Source organism: Colobus angolensis, unplaced genomic scaffold (genome assembly GCF_000951035.1).
Source record: "Colobus angolensis palliatus isolate OR3802 unplaced genomic scaffold, Cang.pa_1.0 Scaffold160, whole genome shotgun sequence".
Classification (NCBI taxonomy): Eukaryota; Metazoa; Chordata; class Mammalia; order Primates; family Cercopithecidae; genus Colobus; species Colobus angolensis.
Window position 1 is genome coordinate 1,463,015 of NW_012114711.1, and position 24,735 is coordinate 1,487,749.

Genomic DNA, 24,735 nt, shown 5'->3' on the forward strand with positions numbered 1-24,735 from the left:
TGATCAGACTTTGTTTTTAAAAAATACTTTTATTTTTTATTGTTTATATTTAAAGGTGTACAGCATATTTTGATATGACCTTTTACCTTTACAGTGAAAGAGATACATATTTAATAGAAACTGTACTTTTGGTATCCACATAACCCTTCTATTTTTCAGTCAGTATAGTATTCAATACATTACATGAGACATTCATAACTTTATTATTGCGTTTGATTTTACACAACTGTAGCTAATGTAAGTGTTCTGAACATAAGGGAGGCTAGGATAAGCTACAATGTTCAGTAGGTTAGAAATATTAAATGCATTTTTGACTTAAAATGGGTTTAAGATGTAACTCCATCGTAAGTTAAGGAACACCTGTACATATGTGTAATAAAGTGATTACTACAGTCAAGCAAATTAACATATCCATCATGTTATAGTTAGCTTTTTTCATTTCTTTAGTATTAACTATGGCTAATAATAGTGTGTTACATACTGGAAATTTGCCAAGAGAGTAGATTTTAGGTACCTGCATCACCAAAAAATAAAAAATAAAAAAAAGACTTTGATTTTGAGATGATTTAAGAGGAGGGTGAAGAATCAACAAGATTAAGGGTTCCCCCCCCCTTTGGTTTGTACCTTAGAGACATGATCATGGGAGTTGGCTGCTGTGTGAAGAAGAGATTAGAAAAAATTAGGATGACATGGGACAGGAAGGGAAGCCCTCCCACCATAAGCCCTCCAGAAAGTAAGTGACTTGCCTAAGGGTTATTAGCTACTAAACAGTGGTTTGGGAGCTTGAACTTGGCCTCTTACCTCCAAATACATTATTCTTTGTTAAGCTAAAATACTTGAGGTGTGAGGTCTCAAGACAAAGCAAATGCAAATACTAAATTTCAGAAGCCTGAAATAAATTAGGACTTAGATCCTGGGCTTCTTGAGAATTTTCATTGTTCTGCTACTAGATCACTCCATACCGACACAGTCTTTCTGTAATGGGCTCTGGATCCCAAGTCACTGTTCCTTCTTGGGGGCTTCCCTCACAAGTGCATGTGAATGTTGAGGACACTGCCTACTATTCTTACCCCAACCTGGGGTATTATTTATTTCTAGAAACTTCGCTTCCTAAGACTCTGGAATCATTATCTCCCCCAACAAGGAGGTTGGATGCAGAAGGAAGAATGGTTTATTCTGTGAGTGGCTAGAAAAGCCACTGAATCTTGTATCTCAGAAACTCTCTGCAAAATGGGATGCACATTCCCTAGCCCCAGTGGGGGAAGCTCTACCCACTTGCCCTTAAAACTCTGTTCTTTGCATGAACTGTCCCCTGTTGTTTTAAGAGCCATATTAAAAAATCCAAACTATATCCATTTTTAACCTCCCTAGATTTTTTTTTTTTTTTTTGAGACAGTCTCACTCCATCATCCAGGCTGGAGTGCAGTGGTACAATCTTGGCTCACTACAACCTCTGCCTCCTGAGTTCAAGTGATTTTTGGGCCTCAGCCACTTGAGTAGCTGGGATTACAGGCATGTGCCATCAGGCCTGACTCATTTTTTTTGTATTTTTAGTAGAGACGGGGGTTTCACCGTGTTGGCCAGGCTGGTCTTGAACTCCTGACCTCAAGTGATCTACCTGCCGCGGCCTCCCAAAGTTCTGGGATTACAGGCATAAGCCACCACACCCGGATGATTTTTAGTTTTGACTATTAAGACGTAACTCCATCGTAAGTTAAGAAACATCAACAGTTCAAAGTGGTATTATAATTTTCATATTATTTTTCATTATGAAAATTTTCATTTTCTTCATTTTCATTATGAACATTTTCATAATCTTCTCCCTCTTATTTATCCCCATAAGGAAAACTGAATAGAAGCCTGCAGTTAGCAGGGCAGCCCTTGTTGCTCAGGCTTTCTTAGAGTGAGGAGCAGTGGTCCATATTTTATTCTACTGAGTTATGACAAATGAACTATTCTGGAGAACGATGCTATCTATGTGTGCACGTGCAGGGAAATGCCATTTCATTGCTTATCTAGTTCACATTACAGAATTAAAACACAAAAACTAACTTTGTGTTTGTCCTAAACTTTGTCAAAATTCTGTATTTTAATTGCAAATTATTGCTCAAGTTGGTGAAATTTAGGTTAGAAAAGAAAATATTTGCTTCTCTTCTGCTGTATTGACTAAAAGTTACAAGAGAAAAAGAAACCCTCCCTATCAGCTCAAACTTAATTTATAATATGTATGACTATTCCATTGAAGAGTGCTTATGTGCAATAATGCATCCAGATGTATCTACTGAATTGCCAAAATATTCTCAGTTTGCTGAGGCCCTTCCATGCAACCAGAGACGACTTTTATCAGTAGAATGTATAACCTATCTCCAAGCTATCTCCAATGAAATGTGCAATCCCTGTGAGAAATCGATGCAGATTTCTGGAAATATTGGCTTTGCAAAAAGAACCAATGAAAATGAGCAGGAATAACTAACAGTGGAGACATCTACGGTGGAAGATACAGAAATTGGGAAGATTTAGAACCTGTATGAATCAAAAGTAAACTTAAGTGTGTACTTCTTTCTCAAAGATTTATAAATGTGATTTACAAATGGCACAAAAAGAATAATGACATCCTAAGATATTTATCACCTGTAAAATGGGAAATAAAATGACTCACCCTCTTGACTTCACAGGCACAGAAGGACTTTAAAATATGACCATATTATAATAATTGATCCTTGCTTTTTGTGATTACATTTTAAAAAATAAGAATTGTGGGATAATACCATATCTCAGCTGCACAGAACACCTGACTTATATGTAGGAGGCCCACGATACCTTTGGAGATCTGAACAGAAATAAAATTAAACATGTTTGTGGGAAGTATGAACTGGGCTAAAAACACTACAAGATTCATGTATAGGTGAGTCAATTGATAAATGCTGGGAATCAAATGATAAAGTAAACAAAATAGTATATACTTGCATCTAAAGAAACCACTGATCATGTCTGGACCTCAATTTCCTTATCTGTAAAAACTGGGAAATTAGATAATGATGATTTTTAATATAGGAGGAACCTCACTAGACTGGTACTTACACCCTTCTGGATTATTTCAGATCACTCCCCATCTGGTCTTCTATGAATGCTTTATAGCCTTTGTAGCTACAACCCCACAATCTCCTGCCCCAACAATCCTATCACATCCTGGAAGTAGGAACTGGGCCCCACATCCTTCCCTACCCTATGGCTACGCAGTTACAACTTCCTGACTTCATTTTCTTGTTCTCAGGTTAGTTACATGGTAGTGTTGCCTCAGGACAAATGGATCCTTCATCTCCCTGACTCCCAGGTCCAACAGGGGACACAGAAGAGATGGACACCCTGCCTGCATTCACCTGGAGGAAGTTTGTTTCGATGACAGAATAACCCTGGGTGTATTCTGGCGCAGCAAGCATTGAAATGACTCTGGGGACTTGGCCTGGCCAAAGCACAGTTCTGAAATCTTTTCTCTGTTGTCGAAGTGTTAGAGTTTTAAAATGAAGCTAAACAGGCAGCTTTTAGTGAGAGGAAGGAGAATAAAACTTCGCAGGGGCACAGCAATTAGCGTGTGGACTCGATCCCTATAATGGAGAAAAACCTGCAGCATTTTGTAAGATGATTTATTAGATATGGGTAGAATTTGCTAGAAACCTACCAGGAGCAAATCATCTGGGAAGGAATTAATGAACCAAACAAAACACTTGATAATGCAATTAGAACTTGAGGAAACGTAGGGGTTTTTCAGAGAGAGAGAGAGAGAGGGGAGTTCATGTACATGACTGATTATGTCAAACGTAAGGCTGGGAAAAGGATGTTAACACATTTTTAAAGAGTCAAGTTATCAGAGGGTAGAAGGAGATGACGGGGGTGACATTTATAGTTCTGATGCATCAGTGTAGTTAGCAAGTGTGCCCAGCTGGGTGGAAATGCACTTGTAGCTTTGTTTCAGCAAAATGGTGTGTGGGTCTGAGAAACAGAAATGAGTTTGCTGGAGGCAAAAATATGGATCCCTCGCACATGGAATGGCAGAAAGCAGCCACCAGGAGAACGCGGTGTTTTTCTTTAGTTGCTTTAGGCAACACTAAGTTTCCTCCTGTTTTTGTTTGGGTCAGGGATTTTTTCCTTTAAATCTTTTCTCAGTTGAGTTTAAAAAAATGAGTATGAAGCTCTCTTAAGTTTTTCTTTGACCTCATTTCATCGTGCTTTACAGATGAGCTCACTGAAAAACGGTACCATCCACTGAGTATGTCCAGAGGACATTCTGGCCATATACTTGTCCTAATTGCTGTCGTAGGCTGGGCATATCAACTATACCTGGGTCTAACATAGGCTATCTTTTGTTGATATAAACATACATGTTTTAAAATGTGTAACTGGAAAATATGTTCCCTTCATCAGCTTTTTAGTTTGGAGGGGTATGTGATTAACATTTTTAATGACTTTCCAAAATATTTCTTCTTTAAAATATGCATTGCAGAGTCATACACCACCATCCACACAGAGCTTTCATACTTTCCTAAGTGTTTTCACTTGCTTTAGCTCCAGGAATATGTGTCAAACTTGGGACAGCCCCTTAGAAACACAGCCCTCTCTGGATATGAGACAGTGTAGGAGGCAGATGCACATTAAAGTATTATCAGTGAAATGCTTTTCCTAGAAATCCATGACTCCTTCTGTCTTGGAGCCACTGCCTGGCTGAAGCTGACTGCTCCATATTCAGATGACTCAGGAAGCCCAGCCTGGCCATTGTAACTGGGTCCCATCCGCTGTTTTGTTCCCCTTGCACGTGGCACTGGCCACCCCAAGTGCTGGCTGCTGCTGCATTTTCATCTGTGTGATAAAACTTGGTGGATGTTTTTCTCCATCTAAGACCACGACCTTGTTAGTTTGACCACTGTAGTCCCGCCAGGGGATGCCCCGCCCCTCCTTGGCACACTGGAGGTGTCCAATAAATATCCTGCTGAACAAATACTGAACAAATACTGAATCTGAGAATTTTCTCTAAAAGTACTGCATAGTTCCACTGCTGCATATTGTTTTTAAGAAGCTTTGGCCCTGTATACTTCTGCTGAAAGCCTTATTCTCTGCTGTTCCTTTAAAGAAAATGACGTAGCACCAATGATCTCCGAAGATGTCCACATAAGTTGACCTTTCTGGATCTATTCCCATCATTTTAACTGTCCCCCAAGAGACCTTCAACCCATAACGATGACCCTATTTGACCCAATTTTGGAAGCCTGGCTGCCTCTGCATTCTCTAGAAATGCTGGCTTTTTCCTTCAACCCCTAGATTGGCTTATTAGACAACAGAGTCATCTCCCCATATCCATGAGATATTGGCTCCAATATCCTCCCAAATCCATGAATTCTCAAGTTCCTGATATATAAAATGGCACACAGAGTATTTGCATCCTCTCATATAGTTTAAATCATATGACCATATACTTGTCCTAATTGCTATTGTAGGCTTGGCATACCAACTACATCCTCCCATATACTTTACATCATCTCTACATTATTTATAATACCTAATACAATGCCTGCATCATGGGAATTCAACATAGTACTGGCATATGGCAAATTCAAGTTTTGCTGTTTGGAACTTTGTGGAATTATTTTTTCCAAATATTTTTGATCCTCAGTTGGTTGAATCCACAGATGAAGAACCCATAGATATGAAATGCTGACTGTATGCCCACATACAGAGCCTACACCATGCCACACATGTTCCAGATACACTTACACACACATTAAAGCTCACCTGGACACTCCTAACACCCTAGGAGAAACAGTTCATATTCCTGAGCTTCAGAAGAAGAGTCTAAGGTTCAGAGAGGCCCAGAGACTGTTTCAGGGCCACTCAATAGCAGAGCCATAAAAAGAACCCAAGCCTTCCCCTTTTTTTTTTTTTTTTTGAGACGGAGTCTCGCTCTGTCGCCCAGGCTGGAGTGCAGTGGTCGAATCTCAGCTCACTGCAAGCTCCGCCTCCCGGGTTTACGCCATTCTCCTGCCTCAGCCTCCCGAGTAGCTGGGACCACAGGCGCCCGCCACCTCGCCCGGCTAGTTTTTTGTATTTTTTAGTAGAGACGGGGTTTCACCGTGTCAGGATGGTCTCGATCTCCTGACCTCGTGATCCGCCCGTCTCGGCCTCCCAAAGTGCTGGGATTACAGGCTTGAGCCACCGCGCCCGGCCCCAAGCCTTCCCCTTTTACAGCTAAAGCTCTGAGGGAGAGGGAGGTCCTCTGAAGCAGGACATGAACACTGTGAGCAAGTGGCTATTTTAACCTCTCCCTCAGCACAGCACATGACCCAGAGAACATAGTAGGCACTCAGTAAATGCTGCCTTTAAGACAATCAGGTGGTTCTAGACTGTGATAACTTGCAAATGGAATCCTTCTCCTGCTTTAACAAAACAGGATGAACTTCCACTTGAGCAAGGTATCACCTTGATACCTCAATTTAACTGCTAAAGCTACAAAACTACTTCAAATGTTTTTTTTTTTTTTTTTTTTTTTTTGAGATGGAGTCTTGCTCTGTTGCCAGGCTGGAGTGCAGCGGCACGATCTTGGCTCACTGCAACTTCCACCTCTCAGGTTCAAGCGATTCTCCTGCCTCAGCCTCCCAAGTAGCTGGGACTACAGGTGTATGCCACCACATCCAGCTTTTTTTTTATATTTTTAGTAGAGATGGGGTTTCACCATGTTGGCCAGGATGGTCTTGATCTCTTGATCTCCTGACCTCGTGATCTGCCCGCCTTGGCCTCTCAAAGGGCTGGGATTACAGGCGTGAGCCACCGTGCCCAGCCAAGTACCTCCATTTTACAGAGGAGAAAACTGGGCAGTTTCTTGTTTGGGTCTTCGTATGACGTTTCTGCAGTAGAACCACATTCCTATAGGGCCTTTACTCCACATTGTAATTATATTCTCAGGAGTGTAGTATTTAACTTCTGACCCCACCTCTCTCTAGAATGTAAGCCCCTTGAGGGCAGGGTCTTTCCTTTCCATTGTACTACACTGGAACGTTTCTCCAGGAACACTGGAAGGAGACGCCCACTAATGTGTGTTAACAGAATGAGCGACGGGATGAATGAAGGAGTCTGCCCAAAGTCTCTGGACTCAGACAGTCCTGTGTTATGATCTTGTCTCTGCCACTTACCAGCTGTGTGACCCCAGGCCACTTTGTCAACTATTTTAACCCTCAGTTATCTCATCTGTGAAATGGAAATAATAACAGTATCTATACTTTTAAGGGGCTGTGTGAGAATTACATGAGCTTTTGTATATAACTCATGCATTTAAAGCCTGTGCAGGATAAATAACACTCAAAAGCTATTTATCATTGTTCTTACGAGGACAGGAAAAAAAAATCACTGAAATATTAATCTTGGGCTGTCACTTGTTAATTCAAGGATAAATAATACAACACTGGAATTGTGTCCTCCCTCCCCTGGCTTTCTTAACCACGGTTGGAGATAGAGTAGAGTTGGTTCTGTGACTTCATGGACAACTGAGAAAAAGGATGCATGGACCCTTTTGGTCAATTTCTCAGTGGTGGTTGACTCCCTTCCTTTCCTCTTTAGGGAACAGCCACTACTTCTTTGTTCCAATCCACGGCGCAACTTGAACAAAAAATTCAAGTTAATTTAACTGGGGAGGGAGAGATTAGACAGACATGCTAAACAATTCAAACTTTAAATACTGGGAAGTTTCCAGATACTCAGTCCAATGCTACAAATCTTGGATTTAGAAAGTTGCCAGAGAGAGAAATAAAAAGGAGAAAATACCAAGTGAAGGGAAACAGAGGTATCTCTTATTAAGGAGTTAGTCCAAATAGGAATGCATCAATGGATGCAGTTAGCTGCAACACATAGTAACTAGTATATAAAATGTACAGTATGTGCATTACAAGTTATTCCTGCCAGTCATCCCCTAACTAGATAAAAGGAACTTAATCTTGAATGTAAAATACCATTGTGACTCTGAGGGGACATAGCTGCTGCTTTTCATCTCCTGCTGCTAACTGAAATATTGTTATGAAGGATAGTAATTTCTCTGTTTTGAGACTCCCAAAATAGAAAACAGCTGCTTGATAAAGGAAAATTGGTTCATATTCTTTAAAGTTTTACTTGATTAAAATGCATGTCACTCCTAATGTTATGTGCCACAACCGCTGACACTTTTGGGCAGGGGAGGGGAATAATTGTCATGTGTGGCAAGACAGGAATATGTCTGTGTTACGGTAAACTGCTTAATGCACTGGGAGAAAACTTATTCTCCCAGATGTCTGACAAATTACCTCTGTTTTCACTGCTTTAGTGCTGTGAATAGTAAGTGTTTGTTTGCCATATTTGGTTCATGTACTGTTTGTTCACAAAAAAAGATACACTTTTTGCTTAAGATTTCTTTAGCTAAAACACGTAAACTTAGGAAACGTGTTTATAAAAACATTAGTTCTAACTGTAGGCTTACAGATGTGTCTTCTCTTTTATCATAAATGTTACAGTTTGAGAAAATCTTTTTACAGATGAAGAATGCTTTATGTTTTTTTAAAAAAGCGACTTTTTGTACTTTTTGTAAAGATGTTTACAGTCAGCCAACTCCGTCTTCCCCCATTACTATTTCTGATTTACTTCCCTTCAGAATTTGGGGTAGTGGAGGCTTTTAATAAAAGATATTTATTCTTGGGTCTCCTCTTAATATTTTCTTAAATGTCAAATAAGTTTTAAAATTTCTAAGATATATGTATGGAATTACAAAGAATGTTACAATGAATGCCTGTAAACCTACCAATCATAGAGGGAAACTGGCATTTCCCAGTGATGAGGAAGAGATGGGCTTGTCTGTAAGATATACCAGGGCTGGGCGCGGTGGCTCACACCTGTAATCCCAACACTTTGGGAGGCCCGAGGCGGGCAGATCACTAGGTCAGGAGATAGAGACCATTCTGGCTAACACGGTGAAACGCTGTCTCTACTAAAAATACAAAAAATTAGCTGGGCCTGGTGGCGGGTGCCTGTAGTCCCAGCTACTCGGGAGGCTGAGGCAGGAGAATGGCGTGAACCCGGGAGGTGGAGCTTGGAGTGAGCCAAGATCGCACCACCACTGCACTCCAGCCTGGGGGACAGAAGGAGACTCCATCTAAAAAAAAAAAAAAAAAAGATATTCTGGAAAACCTATATTTATACAAAATGAAGTTGTACTCTAACATCTTACCATATATAAAAAAGTAACTATGATAGACAAAAATTATATAAAACTTTAGGAGGAAAGAAGTATCTTTATGACTGAGAGAGAGAAAACACATTTCCTAGCAAAGATTCAACAAGCACAAACCAAAAGAAAAGGGATATATTTGACTATATGAAATTAAGAGATTTCATTCATTAGAAGACATCATAAAGAAAATGCAAAGACAAGCCACAAACTGAGAGATGTCTGCAACACTTACATCTGAGGGGTTGGTATCCAGACTACATTTTTCAAAATCCTACAACCAGGAGAAGAAGATGAAAATTCCAACAGGGCAATGGGCAAAAAGTTGGAGCAGGCACTTTACACACAATGAAGAAACTAAAAAATGGCCAATAGACACAAATATATGCTCAACTTCATAATCTGGGTGAAGCAAGTTTAAGCCACAGTGAGATACCGCTTCATATTCACTATATTGGAAAACTAAGAAATCAGACAATACCAAGGGTTGGCAGGGATGTGAAGCAACACGAACTTCTCTACCATAATGATGGAAAGCAATTTGACACTAGTAGAACTGAACAGACACTAAATGCCCTCTCTTCCCCCATCCTTTCACTCATCCACTCATCCATCAGTCTTATCTAATAATGATTCTCCTAGAGCAGTGGATTTCAAAGGGTGATCCACAGGCCAGAAGCATCTAAAATCTAGGAGTAAAGTGCCCAGTGTTTAAACAAGCCCTCCTGGTGATTCTGATGCTTCAAGTTTGAGAACCACTGCCCTAGTGGAATTTTTCTACCTTGAGACTGATATAAGCCTGAGAGTTAAAAACAGGATTCCATCCTTTACCAGTCTGTCACCTGGACAAGTTGAACACCAAAGAGGCAAACAAGAAAAAAAAAAAAAAAAAAAAGATTCCCCTTGGGGTGAAGCGCGAGGTCAGGCGGATGCTCATAAACTGGTGGGTATTACGTGGAGAGACTCATTCAGGGGCAATCTTTATAAAGACTTTTAAAAATGGTCATCCGCAGATATAAAAACATCTACTTCTAGAAATGTACACTAAAGACTGACCAATGATGTTGTTTAATTGACAGGCTGTAACCTGAAAGCCCCCCAGATGTGGTGTCTATAAATCATGACCTGTCATGGTGATAGCTATATAGCTCTCATCAGAAAGAGGCCCCTGCTCAAACTTATTTCCACAAGAATTCTGCCAATTCGGATTCATTTGGGTAATAAGGTCCTTCCTAAAAATACATTCTCTTCTGGCAGGAGAATTCTACCCATCATCATTCACCTTACTGGAAATGAATCAGATTACTTTTTTATTTACTATTGGGAAGAGAGTATTTGGAGGAGTAGGGGGTGTCTTGTTTAGGAGGATATAGGATAATGCTGGAGCCTGGAGTGATTCAGAGAAAGAATATGGTGGGATATATATACACATGCATATGTATACATTATGTAATATATACATAATATATATAATGTATATGCAGCAAATTCCAGAGACTCTTCCACAGTCAGAAACGCTGTCCTTATTTCCTACTGCCATTCAAATCAAGACCAGTGTGCAACACAAACTGAATACTGGTGCCAATAACATTCTTTAACTTCTGTACTATTTCAGCTTATTCTTTATCACAAGCTGCTGAATATCAGATGTATCTGAAAATTTTATATATTCTCTCTCCTTTAGACAAAACTTCAATAACCTTCAATTTTCTACTTGTAAACTAGATATTACAGAACTATTTGCTTGAAAAAAGTTCTCAAACAAAACAATTTATTTTTGGTATTAACCAACAGATGGCTAAATTTTTGATCCACATCTAAGTGTCTGAGATGTGACTTCTTTGCTGCCTACTCATCCGACAAAGACTCAAGAAAATCTGTCAGAAGGCTTAGGTCACCTAGCAGTCCTCCCTCTTCCAGCATTTAATATAGAACAGAGGCTCTCAAAAGTGAACTTGCACCAAACCCACCTGGAGCCCTTGTGAAACAAATTGCTTGGCCCCACCCCAGAGTCTCTGATTCAGCAGCTCTGGGGCAGGGCCTGAGAAAGTACATTTCTAACAAACACACTCCCAGGTGATGCTGCTGCTGCTGGGCCAGGACCCTACTCTGAGATCTAATCTGAGATCTAAGAGTCCAGAGACTCTTCCACAGTCAAAAGCTGTCCCTGCTTCCTACTGCCACTCAAATCAAGACCAGCATGCAACACAACTGAACATTAGTGCCAATAACATTCTTTCACTTTCGCACTATTTTGGCATATTCTTTATCACAAGCTGATGAATATCATCAAATGTATTTGGGAAAAACAATTATCCTGTGAGGCTGGCAATTAGTAGACGGAAAAGGGACCCTTATCCCCAAAGTTCACCAATGAACACACAACTCAAAATGCCCTTGATGAACAAGTAGGCAAGCAGGTCACTCCAGGCAGGACACATTCATTCCTGACATTTCTTCTGCAGCACAGCTCGCCTACATTTTACCGTTATGACACCTGTCACATAAATGACGGTGGCACTGCTAGAAACTGGCTTTGTGGGCTTTAGAGAGTGAAAGCTGTTCCCTGCTTAATCCCATACTGGTCAGAGAATGCAGGAGGGTTAGCGTGGCTCTGCTGTGCCTTCACTCCGAACTGCTGACGGTATTCTTTTGTGCATTACCCCCCCCCCCACCCCGTCCACATTTAACCATGACCTCTTCCTGCATTATTAATGAACACAAGATAACTCATTTATTAAAACTGGATTTTTTTCACTGTTCCATATGTTTCCTTCTGCGTGCCATGGCAGGTGGGTGACAGGAACACAGAGAGAGGGGCTGTCTTCTCTCTTGTGACCCCGTACCACCTGTCTTATGGCAACATGCAGCAGCTGTATCTGTGGAAGCCATTAGAGACCAGGGATATGGACTCATTTGTCATGGTAAAACCCTTTCCAAACCGAAGTGGGATCCACTTGATACATTTCTCACTCAGAAGTTAATTTTGGTAAACACATCCTGAACAGTTACTAGTCATGTGCCAGGACCTGGGGTTTCACAGAGAACGATGCAAAGTTCACAGGGCTGACATTTGTCCAGGAGGTTGAAGTTGAAAACAGGTGATAAGCAAGTCAACAATGTGCAGCAGCGAAATCAACAGTGCACAGAGAGGTTAGAGTGGGGGCGGTGGAGGGGATTTTCTTAGGTCAGGTAAGGTCTCCAGGGAGAGGGACATTTAAGCTGAGCTCAAGGATGAACTGGTGAACTAACTTGCAGGCAGAAGGGAACAGCCAGTTTGCAAAGTCTTGAGAAGGAAGGAATAAGATGGGTTCTGTGTCTTGAAAGGAGGTCTGCAGGACCAAGGCAGATGAGCCGGGCAGGAGGTTTATGGGAGAGGTCAGAAGAGGCTGGATCTCACAGGGCTCTGTAAGCCACAGTTAATTCACTGAATTCTAAGGGCACTGGGGAGCCAGTGAGCAAGTGGGTGAGCACGTTGGTTCTTAGCACTTGGTGGGGTGGGTGAATGTGTTGGCTGAATGAATGATAAATGAATGTCTTGTGTCCCCTCTGTTCCACATCCTCACCTCTGTGGTCCAAACCACGGTCATTTCATTCAACACCTAGTTCTCTTTCTCAATTCCTAACTTGTATTCTTCTTTTCTTACTCCTAACTCTTCCCAACAAACACTACAAAATCCAACTTATTCAACCAACCATGTGCTGAGAAGTAACAGTAGTGATGAGACTTCCCAGTCTACAGTGTAACATGGGAGGCCAAATTAACATATATATGGAAAGAAGGTGGAAGGAAGTGCAGGGCACCCTGGGAACACTTCCGAAGGACACCTAAGCTAGGATGGTGGGTATTAGGCCCTAGTCCTAAGGGAAAAGAAGGAAAACTGCTTTATGGTCCCCCAAAGCTTTGTGTCTTAAAGAGGAGACAAACAGAAAGAGGAGAGGTAATCTCTGGTCCTACCCTGGGTCATTCCTTTCCAGAATCAACATAAAAGCAGTTTATAATCCATTGTTAATTGACAAGAAAACAACAGTTAGTGACAACTAATGGCCACATACTAAAAAATGACTTTCTCAGTCATATGCTGGCCCCATATTCAATAAAGGGCCCTGGTTTGTCAAGGTGGGAGGAGGAGAAGAGGGGCTTCCCCCCGTCCCCCCACCGAGAAGATGTCTTGCTCTGTCACTGTCACCCAGGCTGGAATGCAGTGGCACCAGCATAGTTCACTACAGCCTCCAACTCCTAAGCTCAAGTGATCCTCTCACCTCAGCCTCCTGAGTAGCTGGGACTACAGGTATGCACCATCATGGCTGGCTAAGTTAAATTTCTTTCTCTTTTTCTCTTGTAGAGATGGGATCTCATCAAGTTGCCCAGGCCATTCCTGAACTCCTGGGCTCAAACAACCCTGCCACCTCGGCCTCCCAAAGTGCTGGGATTACAGGGCGTGAGCCTCCACGCCCGGCAGAGGTGAGCTTTCTTTTTCCATACCTACTTTGCCTACATGAATTCAGAATGTAAAGCTGCTTCTAAAATGAAGCTTTTAGAATTAATAGGCTGTTTAAGCAAACACACTCCTACTTGCAGGAAAATTTTGCCAGGTTCAAAACTGCTGTGTGGAGGTCAAGTTTATGTTCATCCAATTAACCGTCATTAATTGGGTCCATACTTAATCGAACCGTGACCCATCTGACTCTCAGCTGATGCAGTCGCTGTGCTCTACAGCAGTCAACTCATCTGAGTACTGCATCTAGCTAATTAAATATGCAAGCAGGATTGTGCAAAGTCAAGTTTCCAGATTTCCCCATAAACTGGATTCTGATTAGTATTTACTGTAGAAATCTGTGTTTTTCTATCCAACTGGCTACGAGATTGATGTATAAAGGGTCACAAATCTGTATCAGATCTATAGTTTTCCGGGAAGTCAGAGTTAGTGGTAAAGTTTTTGCTTCTCAAAACTAACAACTTCAAGTGGCATAAGAGGCACAAATTAATCTTACGTGATATTTCCTGTTATTACTGAGAGGCAAAAGGACATGAGCGTTCTCAAATCATCCATTCTTCAGGCTGCCTGATAAGCCAGTGGGAACTCTGTGGTACTCTGGAGCTCATTTTTCTCTGCACACCACCCTCCCCTGGTATGAAGGACCAGCAACCCCATAGGAACCCTTCTCAGGAGGTACCATGTAGCACCTGGGCCTGAGACTGCAGGGTCTTTATGTTAGCCCCACAAAGGCAAGCATGATTTTTGAAAACTGGCCCACAGGTATCCTATAAAGTTGGGCATGATTCATTCATTGACAGTGCTGGAAAATGATTTATGCAAGAAAAGAATTCGCAGATGTGGGAATTATAGTGTAGATCTGACTCCCAGTCCCACTATAATTCCTCTGTATGTCAGTTTCTTCTCTTTGAAATAGGGATGACAGTATCACCTATCTCTTCATGCTTGTGTGCAGATCTGATGGGAAAACGCACAGTGGACACTTAGCATTGTGCCAGCACGTAGTAAGTGCACAACAGATAATGCTGTGGCCGTCGGCAATGAGTAGTCCTGTGACTATAGATAAGTTTTCCTTATCTTGAAAATGTGCATGCAGACTTTAGGACAATGTGCTAGTCATAATTTCTAGTTTGAAGCTTAACTCCCAATCACAATTATTTCCTTGTTGCCTCATCAAATTAGCAAAGGTCACCATTTTACAAAGAGTCTCTGGTCGATGTTAGAAGAGGTGGAGGGAATAAATGATACTGGCTGAGGTGCTACTCTGTTCCCCTCTTCTTGGCCTCCATTGGAAGACCCTCCTCAAAGCATCCACAGACTGGCTGTCCCGTTGACCTCACAGCACACGGCTACAAACAAGGCTGGTGCTTAGCCTGTGCTGGAGTCACTGGCATCAAAACCCACAGAGCCTCAGACTTTCCCATCCCTACACCCCCAACTGCCACTCCCTGGCCCCAACACCTGGAAACCACCCTTAGTTGGATTCCAGCCACAGCCCAAGAGCTGTGAGGCTCCCTATCCCATTATTCCTAGAACATGAGCTCTCCTGTGCCAATTAATTTATCCAAGCAGAAGACTGTACTCCTTGATAACCTTAAAGCATCTTCCTTGCTTCCCTGTCCTTTCACCTTAACAGTGCTTGTGAGTACTCAAGGTTACTCAAGACAGGCTAAAGTTTTCCAAATCATGAAGCAACTGTTAAATTTCAAATTTCTGGCAGGCAGAGGCCCTGTCTTGATGTTTCACGCTGCCCTGCAACCCCCACCACCTGGACACCACAGTTACCATAAAAGTATAAAGAACCGCTGTACTTGACTGACCTGGCCTTACAACCCCAGGTAGGCAGAAAGCTTCCTCCCCATAGAAGTGTTTGAGTGTCCCTAAATATCTTGGTGCACCTTTTAATGCATGACCCCAATCACTGATGTGTCTGCACTCTTTGCAATGCCCCTTAATGACCTGGCAACTTTATGTGTTGTTGTTGTTTTTCTAACGTGATTAAAGGTACAATGAGGTATGTGTGCAACAAGAGGCAAAGCCATTGTTCTGCATCATTAAGCTCACAGCAGCCCCCAAAAAGAAACTGTAGGCAGCTTGCCAATGGCCCTAATGAAGAGCATCTCTTTGAATTATCTCTGGATGAGGAAAGGATAAAGTCTGAGCCCTGGAATATTTGATCCTCTTTGTGCTGCTGTTACCAGGGCTTACTGAAGCCAGACGCACCGGACCTTCTGGAACTGTAATTTATGGAAACCTTAATTTCTCTGCTCTAATAAGGCTTTGCATAATAAGAGCGAGAATGCAATTATTAATTCCTGCAAGTGTTTTGTGAATTCCTTTATGCTACGGTTCAGGACTCACAAAGAATAGGAGCAAGGGGGATTTTACTTAGTTGGCACAAGGGTAATGGGTCCGAAAAGTAGTTTGAGTTTCTTGAAAATAAATCTGCATGGCTTCCTAAATTGCTGACCAAGTATATTCCAGATGGAAGTCATTTATCAGCAATTTACTGAGCAATGCTTCAGCCAGAAATATTTCCACATAAATTCACCTAGTAAAAAACAAACAACAGAATCCAGGCTCCCTCTTTTGGGGGCAGTTGTGTGTGTTTGTGGGAGGGGCTGGGGGGATTGAGCACAAATAATACAGAAGAATAAAAGACAGGTTCACTTAGATTTGACAGAGATGTGGTAGAGTTACTTTCTGGAGGGTGCCAGTGTAATACATCTACAGCTGTGACTGCTGAATTATATTTTCTGTGCATTAATGGTAAAAAGCAAAACATTTTTAAAAGGCAAATTTAAAAAATTACCTTTTGACTTACTATGTTGGGCTATTTCAAATATAGCGGCAAAAGTCTGCAACACAACCACTTTGCCCGAATGACGGCGTCTGCTGTTCCACTTGTTTCCTGCTTATGTGCTGGACTCACTGAGAACTCCCCAGCTCACTGAGTGGGATAACTTGGCAAACTGAGGACTACAACTCACCACATGATCACACAAGGGATGGGGGCTAGATCGCCAGTAGCGACAGCGCTTCTGCCCAAGATCTCCAACGTGTCTCCCAAATGCTTTGAAAAGGACTTGAGTCCAGTGAAGTCCTGAGTGTGAAGTCACAGGTCGAAAATGTATTTATTCCCAAGACTCACTTAAGATGCTGGTTTTTTGTAAGATATATACCCCTTGCCTAAGGAGAGTACCAAGCCTCAAAAGGTTTGTTTTGACTCTCTCTCTCTCTCTGTCTCAGTGGGGAAGGCAGACAGAGAGAGACACACTTTTTATTCACCCAGGGTCATTTTATCTTTAGGTTTTGCCCAGAGAGGCAGCCAACCCACTTTTTGCCGCGTCTCACTGTGTCTCTTTAAGCATATCACCCCCTGGTGGCTTAAGCAAAAAATGACACTCAACTGATGGAGAATCAAATTCTTTTTAAAAAGTCTGGCTCTTTAAAAATTATTATGCCACTGATTGTTATAAACCAAGAAACACACACCCTTTGTTTCTCACTTGCTATAACAACCTTCTTCTAAAGTGCTTATCTAAAAGAAAGCCTTAGCTGGATTATTATTATTTTTATTACTGAAGACAAATTTAAAGAATGATTTTCAGAGAAAATCCTTACCTGCCAAGGTAGGTTACCAACAGCAGTATTAAAACCTCCTAGTTGAGAGTAGGACTTGAATATTTAAAAACAGAACATTTGACAGAGATGTAAGATAAATTATCTTGGTTGTATCGTAAATATCCCATTTCAACTCAACTGAAATTTTCCTGTTGCTCACAGTGACTTAGAAGATACAAGTCATCCGATGTGAATGACAGCACCCAAGGTTGAGTCACTTGCTTTTGAGGTTCTTAAAAATTTCAGAGAGAGGTACAGAAATGGCAAGTGAGAAGTACCAATCTCAACCATATGTCCCACTACAAGAATTGCTAAAAGAACCAAATCAGCAGAGGGCTTGGGCTGTACTGAAAGGAGCGCCTTATAACTATTGGTAAACACAGACAAAACCTTGCGAGCATTAATCATCATCCACGTCTTCTCCAACTTGTTCAAAGCGTGCGTGACCACTCTTTGACCCTTCGAGTTCGACACTCTGGAGAGAGCTCAGTTGTGACAAAGCCTTGTGACAAGACTGCTTGAAACACATTTTATGACCATCAACATATATTTATATTTCCAAATGCAGGCACCAAAGTGCCACTGGACGGAAAATTTTGTAACAGACTTGAGAGAAAAGATACAAAAATGTCAGAAAGGCTTCCTCTTTCAGAACACAAAATATGCACACACACATACACAAAAAAATCCCCAATACCTTTCCCAGAAGTTACACTTGGCCAGGTGGGTACCTATGCACTTCTACGGAATAAAATGCAGGGTGTTACCTGACAAACTTCATAGAGTAATTTGTACTGCTCCTCTTGCTTCTGCAGGCTGCACAAACTGCATCCCATGTTTAGAAAAACGTCAAAGGAAGGCTTCCGTCCTCGCCAGCACCCGGGAAAAGCAGCTCCCTTACAGTGCAGGCATTGAAGGTATCCTTGGAGAGCCTCAGGTGAGTCAGGCGACTGCAAAGCTTCACATTGGCGCTGCTCTCAGAGGCTAGACAACAACTCTCTCCCCCCTTCCACGCTTCCCTTCCTCCCCTTGCAGCATGCATGCATGCACGCGCGTGCACACACACACACACGCACACACACAGACATACACGCACACCACTCCCTCCTCTGAGTGACTCTGGCAGCTGGATTGTGGTCCAATGCACACGCTATATATACTGCTGCTCATGCATATTAATCAGCTCTCATTGACTATTCATAACAGACAATGATACAGAAGCTATAATTGCCAACTATGACAGTTGAAATTTCTCTAATTAACAAGCAAGTGCTCCAGTGGTAGGGAATAATAAAAGACACTAACAATTTTGCAAGCTATTTTCTGGCAGTTACAAATAAACATGACTGCATTTTTAGCAAGGTCTCTTAGGATAATCCCTAATGTGTTTTGGCTAAGTAGAAATTCATTTTTAAATATATCATAAAATTTCTGATGATATAAAATGTATTTAATGCTGCAGATAATGATGGCATATAAACGGACTTTATGGAAAGGACATGTTTTGAATAATGTTCATATAATATTTAGTGCTTTACAAACTTGCAGGAAAAATACTCCACATATGAATAAAATATAAAAATTTAAATGGCAGGATATATCCATGAATATGCAAAGTAGCTAGGGGTTATAAGGGGAGAGGCTGCCCTACAGGTGAGAAAGCAGATAATCATTCCCCAAATGCATTTTCAATTTCAAAAGCAGAAAGTTATTTGTTGAAGGGCTGCCTAACTAACTGGGAGGAAGAGAAGCAGTCAGCTTCATGCCATCCCCTCAGCTATATAGATACTGCAGATATTTCAGAGATGATATGGCTGGACTGATTGTCACTGGTTACTATGGATCTGTATCTGATGTTCCATACCTGCCTAGACCTCTGAAACTGTACCCTGAGTTGTGTGTGACGAAAGCAGAGAGCTGCCAGATTATACCTGGGAGGTGAGAAAAGACAACGTTTAAGAATTTTGATTCTTGCTGCCTTGCTTCTCTCCTCCTTCTGCCTCTGTCCCACTGAGTAAGCCTGACAGCTTTTCTAAGAACTTTGTTTTTAAATAAATGATTGCCCCATGCCTGAATGAAATGCACAGGTACCTTTATTCCCAATGAAAATCGTTGATGTTTAAAATTCTCACAATTGCTTCCAGAGCCTTCACCATTTTACAAAGGTTTCATTTTACAAAGGTTTAACTGTCTCCAAGGAAGACTCCCACGTCCCCTGCTGAGACGTGTCATGGGGCCTGAAGAATAATGCTCCCTTTCTCAGGGAGCTGAGACACACCTGAGACGTGAATAAACCAGTTCCAGTAAAATCCCACTTGGGCTGATGGCCAGCAGATGCCTCTGGACCCACTTCTCAGACACAGAAGACGAGGCACAGTGACTTGGCTCACACCAGCTAACAGCCCTGACTTGCTGGAGGGGGAGGAGCCTTGCTTCGGGGCCCTCACCTGGTGTCACTGCCTGGACCGGAGCAGTAAGCTGGAGCGTGCCACCAGGGAAAGGAAGCCACAGATGGAGCGGGGCAGCTGCAGTAATTGCTGACTTGCTTTGATGCTGTGCAGGGCCCTGTTGACCCATGAGCACGTTATTGGCGCTTTGGTCTCCTCATCTCTAAATAATAGGTATGATACTAACTACCTTGCAGAGTTTTGTTGCAATGATTTGAGAAAACAAAAGCAGCTCTAATAAAAAAATAGAGGTCATGCTTCTTCACTCTCCTTGCCTCATCCCCACCCTTGGTCCATCAGTGAGTCTGGTCTAGTTCTACCCCAAATTAGATCTCAAACCTGTCCATTCTGCCGGTCGCCCTTGCACACCATGGATTCTCACCTGATGATGTCCAGAGCCTCCTGGGCACTCTCTGCCTCCTCTCCTGCCTACCCACCAGTTGCCTCTCTCCCCTAGTTCATTCCCTACCCAGTCACCAGGCTGGTCTTCACACAGCAGAAATGGATGAATCCACCGTTTGCTAAAAAGCCTTCAGATCACTTCCCATCACTCCTGGATTGAAACTGAAATTCTTCACTAGCACCTACAATGCTCTGTAAAATCTGGCCTTTGTCCATCAATGTCTCCATACCCATCATCGCTCACTCACTCTGGTGGTCACCACACTGCCAGCAAGCCATGCCCTTCCGCAGGGCCTCTGCAGGTCCCTCTGCTGGAACCACTCTTCCCCTTCTCCTTCCTTCCAACGCCCTACCCCCATCTCCGCTCAAATGAAGCCTCCTTAGAAAAGCCTTTGCCGGGTATCTTGTATGAATTTACTTTCAGATCTTCCAAAGTACTATGTCATATCACCCCGTTCATTTCCTTTGCATTGCTTTCCAAAATCAGTAATGATTCTGTTCACTTAATGCTTATGTGTTTGCTGACTGTTTCCTGGTACAAGCCTTTTGGCTTCTGAGGACAGCGACTGGGTCTGAATTTCTACCAGCCCAGGCCCCATGAAGGTGCTCAGGAAACACATACTCGTTGGCTGCATGAAGAGATGAAGGATGACCTGTGCGGTCTCACAGACCCGCCAATCACAGCACAATTGGCAAGTACCAGCAGGGAGAGAAAACAAAGTGTGCTTGGGTGTCCCCACAAAGAAAAGGCTTGCAATCGTGGTTAGCTCTCCTCTCCCAAAGTTGAGGGCCTTTAAGTTATGTTTTTCGTAAGATTCTGTGGTTTCAACATAGTCCTTCACCTTTTTCCTGCACATCCACAAATAAAAGTAGAAATGGGCCTAAGCTACATGATTAGGGAACTTTTACACATCCTTTTACTCTTTGTTAGAGAGCTTCCCAATCTCAGTAACAAGCTGGGCGAGTTTTATTGCATATGGTACTGTATTTCTGAGCAGTGGCTCTCTAACATTTTGGCCTTAGGAACTCTTTCACTCTTAAAAATTACTGAGAACTGGCCGGGCACGGTGGCGCATGCCTGTAATCCCAGCACTTTGCGAGGCTGAGGCGGGCAGATCACAAGGTCAGGAGATGGAGACCATCCTGGCCAACATGGTGAAACCTGTCTCTACTAAAATACAAAAAATTAGCCGGGTGTGGTGGCACGCACCTGTAGTTCCAGGTACTCGGGAGGCTGAGGCAGGGGAGTTGCTTGAACCCGGGAGGTGGAGGTTGCAGTGAGCCAAGATGGCGCCCACTGCACTCCAGCCTGGCGACAAGAGCAAGACTCTGTCTCAAACATAAATAAATAAATAAATAAAAAATAATAATAATTACTGAGAACCTCAAGGACTGTTGTTTATATGGGTTATATTGAGCAATATTTATCATATTAGAAATAATCAGAAATTTTAAAGTATTTATTCATTAATTCATTTTAAAATAGCAATAACAAACCCATTACATAATAATATAAATAACATTTTTATGAAATGACTATAGTTTCCAAAACAGAAGTTTTTGAGAAGGAAAGCATAGTTTTACATTTTCCAACAGCTCTCTAAGGTCTAGTGTAATTGAGGATAGCTGGATTTTCACATTTGCTTCTAAATTCAAATGCTTGTGATATGTCATGTAGCCACTAGAAAACTCCACTGTACTATATGCTCATAAAAGAATGACAGTATAACATCTTGGTATTTTTACGAAAATGTTTTTGACCTCACAGATCCCCGGAAACAAGGGTCCTGGATCCCCAAGTTGCCCGGGCCTCACTTTGAGAACAGCTGCCTTACAAGGATACTTGGGTGAGTCTGGTGTCTAAGAGCCTCACGCTGCAGGGTGCAGAGGGGAATGGAAAGGATACTAATACAAATTTGACTCATGGTTGGGTTTCCATTCTTGTGATTAATATGTGCCATTTGGAATAAAAAATGGAAAACACTCATGCACCCGTTATGCCTAAAACAAGACACACCAAAGTGGTTTTTTTTTTTTTTTTTTTTTTTTTTTGCATTTAAAGTACCCTTTACTTTGGAAAATCACCTAGCACACTTAGGATGGTGTTTTATTTTCATAATGTTGCTTTCCTGTAGTAAGGAACACACCACTGTGTAAAAAAGGAGGTTCACCTGCTTGATGATACACACCGTAGCATTTAGTAAAGCTGATCCCAGAGGCAGTGTAAGGGCAAAGAAAGTCTGTTAGTGACTGCAAGTTATTTATAATAGAACTGTTTTTGAGAGAACAGCTGTCCCAGTAAAAATGAAAAAACTACTGGCCACACAAAGGCACACATTGTTTGGTGAAGATGCTTAACGTCTTTTTCAAGTTAGTAATCACATCACTGGAAAGTGCCTAATAAGCTCACCAGAGCACAAGGCACTCTTCTCGGGTGCTCTGCACCATCAGACGCCTGCCTCTTCCTGCCTTCATGGAAATTAAAAATAAAGTGCAAAGAGGGGTCACCAAGGAACACACAATGAGACAAACAGATAGACAAGGCGTATACACAAAGGGCTTAAAGTGCCCAGGGAATATCCCTCATAATCGTTCTTTGAACTTCCATAAGTCATCGGGGTGCTACAGACAGCCAGCAGATGTAGACATGAACTTTTATTTATTTAATTGCTGAATAAGCTATCTAATTCAAGCATATTATTTTCAGCATACTGATTGGATTGTCTATTTGCCTAATACCTGAAATGCAACCTTGTTTTCTCTATTGTAATGATGAACACAGGTCTCACCATGCTATGAACTTCCGGTCCAGCCACACAGACTTCTGGAAGAGTCATGTCAAAAAGAAGTGAGATGGCAGGACTGAGGAGGAAACAGGTCTCCGTGGAGCAATGGCATCCCTTTGTTAGGCACTGGGCAGTCACAGGATAGATTCTTCCTCTCTCAAATCTCTCAGACCTGCCCGCTGACTCTTCTTTCCTGAGGTCTTTCCATCTTCCTTCTGGATCACACAGATTCACTAATTTGTCTTCTTCCCGGGTAGAACCCCACTCTCCCTTCAGTTGCTACTGTTCTACTGTTCGCCGGGCTAGAACAGTCCTTAACAATACACACACAGCCAATAACCCATCAAGCTCAAGACAGCCCAATTTCTCATGTGCATGGACCCAACTTCTCTTAGTCTGCCCAGCCTCATCTGTGTCCTCTGGACACGCATGCTGTTTTCCAGCAGTGTTGAATGAACTGGGTCAGGTTCCTTCACACCTCCACGTCTACACACAGGCGTGCCCTCTGCCTGGAATGCTCAACTCCATCACTTTCGGGGGCCCCTTAAGTCTCACCTCCTCTGTCCCACCCTCCTCATAGCCCTGCACAATTTCCCAGGTGCTTCCTTATGGCACGATTCACACGGGTGGTCACTTTGTGTTTGCATCCCTCTGTTCTTCCCTGGAGAGCACTCTTCCAGTGCAAGAACCAGGCCTCAGTCAGCGGTATACGCCCACCAACTTCCTCCTCTGATGTTCCATAAATATCTGATGAATAAATTCAGCATCAGATATGTACTGAGGGCCTGCTTGGCACCAGGCACTTTTCTGGGCTTTGGGAATACAGTAGTGAGCAGATGGACAATAGTGTCTGACACGAACAAAGAAGCTGGCTCTCACAAGAAGGTCAAGGCTGTAGACCTAGAAGAATCGCTTTTTCTGCCTTTGGTGGGACAGTTGCTCCCACAAGCCCTGTATACTATTGATGGCTAGAGAGCCCAAATCACAATCTGTTGAGGAAACGGTTTAGTCACCCGTGAACCCTCACCCCTGTCAAGGTGACTTTTCAACAGCTTGTCTGAACCCTATTTAGTGAGTGGCCACTGGTTCTTGAACAAGGAGTAAGAGGTGGATGAAAATTGTGTCTTCCTAGCAAAGAAAAAAAAACAACTTCAAAGATGTCAGAATGCACGCACAAAAAATGTCAGACAAAGTAAAAAATACATAACAGCAGCTGTGAGTGCAGTTTTTGTTTCTGAAAAGCTATGTCAGCTCAGAACATCTGCTTAGGCCTTCATATCTTCTTTTATTTTATGTTTTGAGACAGAGTCTTGCTCCGTCACCCAGGCTGGAGCGCCGTGGTGTGATCTCAGCTCACTGCAACCTCCACCTTTCAGGTTCAAGCGATTCTCTTGCCTCAGCCTTCTGAGTATCTGGGACTACAGGCATGCACCACCACACCCGGCTAATTTTTGTATTTTTAGTAGAGGTGGGGTTTCACCATCTTTACCAGGCTGGTCTTGAACCTCTGACCTCAAATGATGCACCCACCTCGGCCTCCCAAAGTGCTGGGATTACAGGCATGAGCCACTGTGCCCAGCCTCTTATTTATTTTTTTTAAATGAAAAAATATTTTTCCTTTGCCAAACTGATTGAAGTGCTGCTGTCTTGAGGACATTTTCTTTGGGCTGCAGAGATCTTGAGGAGCATCCTGGCTACCTGAGACTGATGGCTTAGTTTCACTTGAAGTACTAGTTTGGTGC

At 42.4% G+C, this 24,735-nt stretch overlaps 1 protein-coding gene across 5 annotated transcripts in view; it reads right to left on the reverse strand.

Annotated features, from left to right (window-relative positions):
• Nucleotides 1-24,735, reverse strand: part of PDZRN3 (PDZ domain containing ring finger 3) — a 223,113-nt gene that overhangs the window by 33,027 nt on the left and 165,351 nt on the right. Inside the window, exon 1 of one of the 5 annotated variants that reach the window (XM_011937214.1) lies at nt 18,126-18,487. The exons of the other annotated variants lie outside the window; for them this stretch is intronic. Coding sequence (XP_011792604.1) covers nt 18,126-18,194 — 69 coding nt within the window. The 5' untranslated portion in view covers nt 18,195-18,487. Of the gene's footprint in view, nt 1-18,125; nt 18,488-24,735 lie in introns of those variants that run through there. 5 annotated transcript variants of the gene reach the window in all.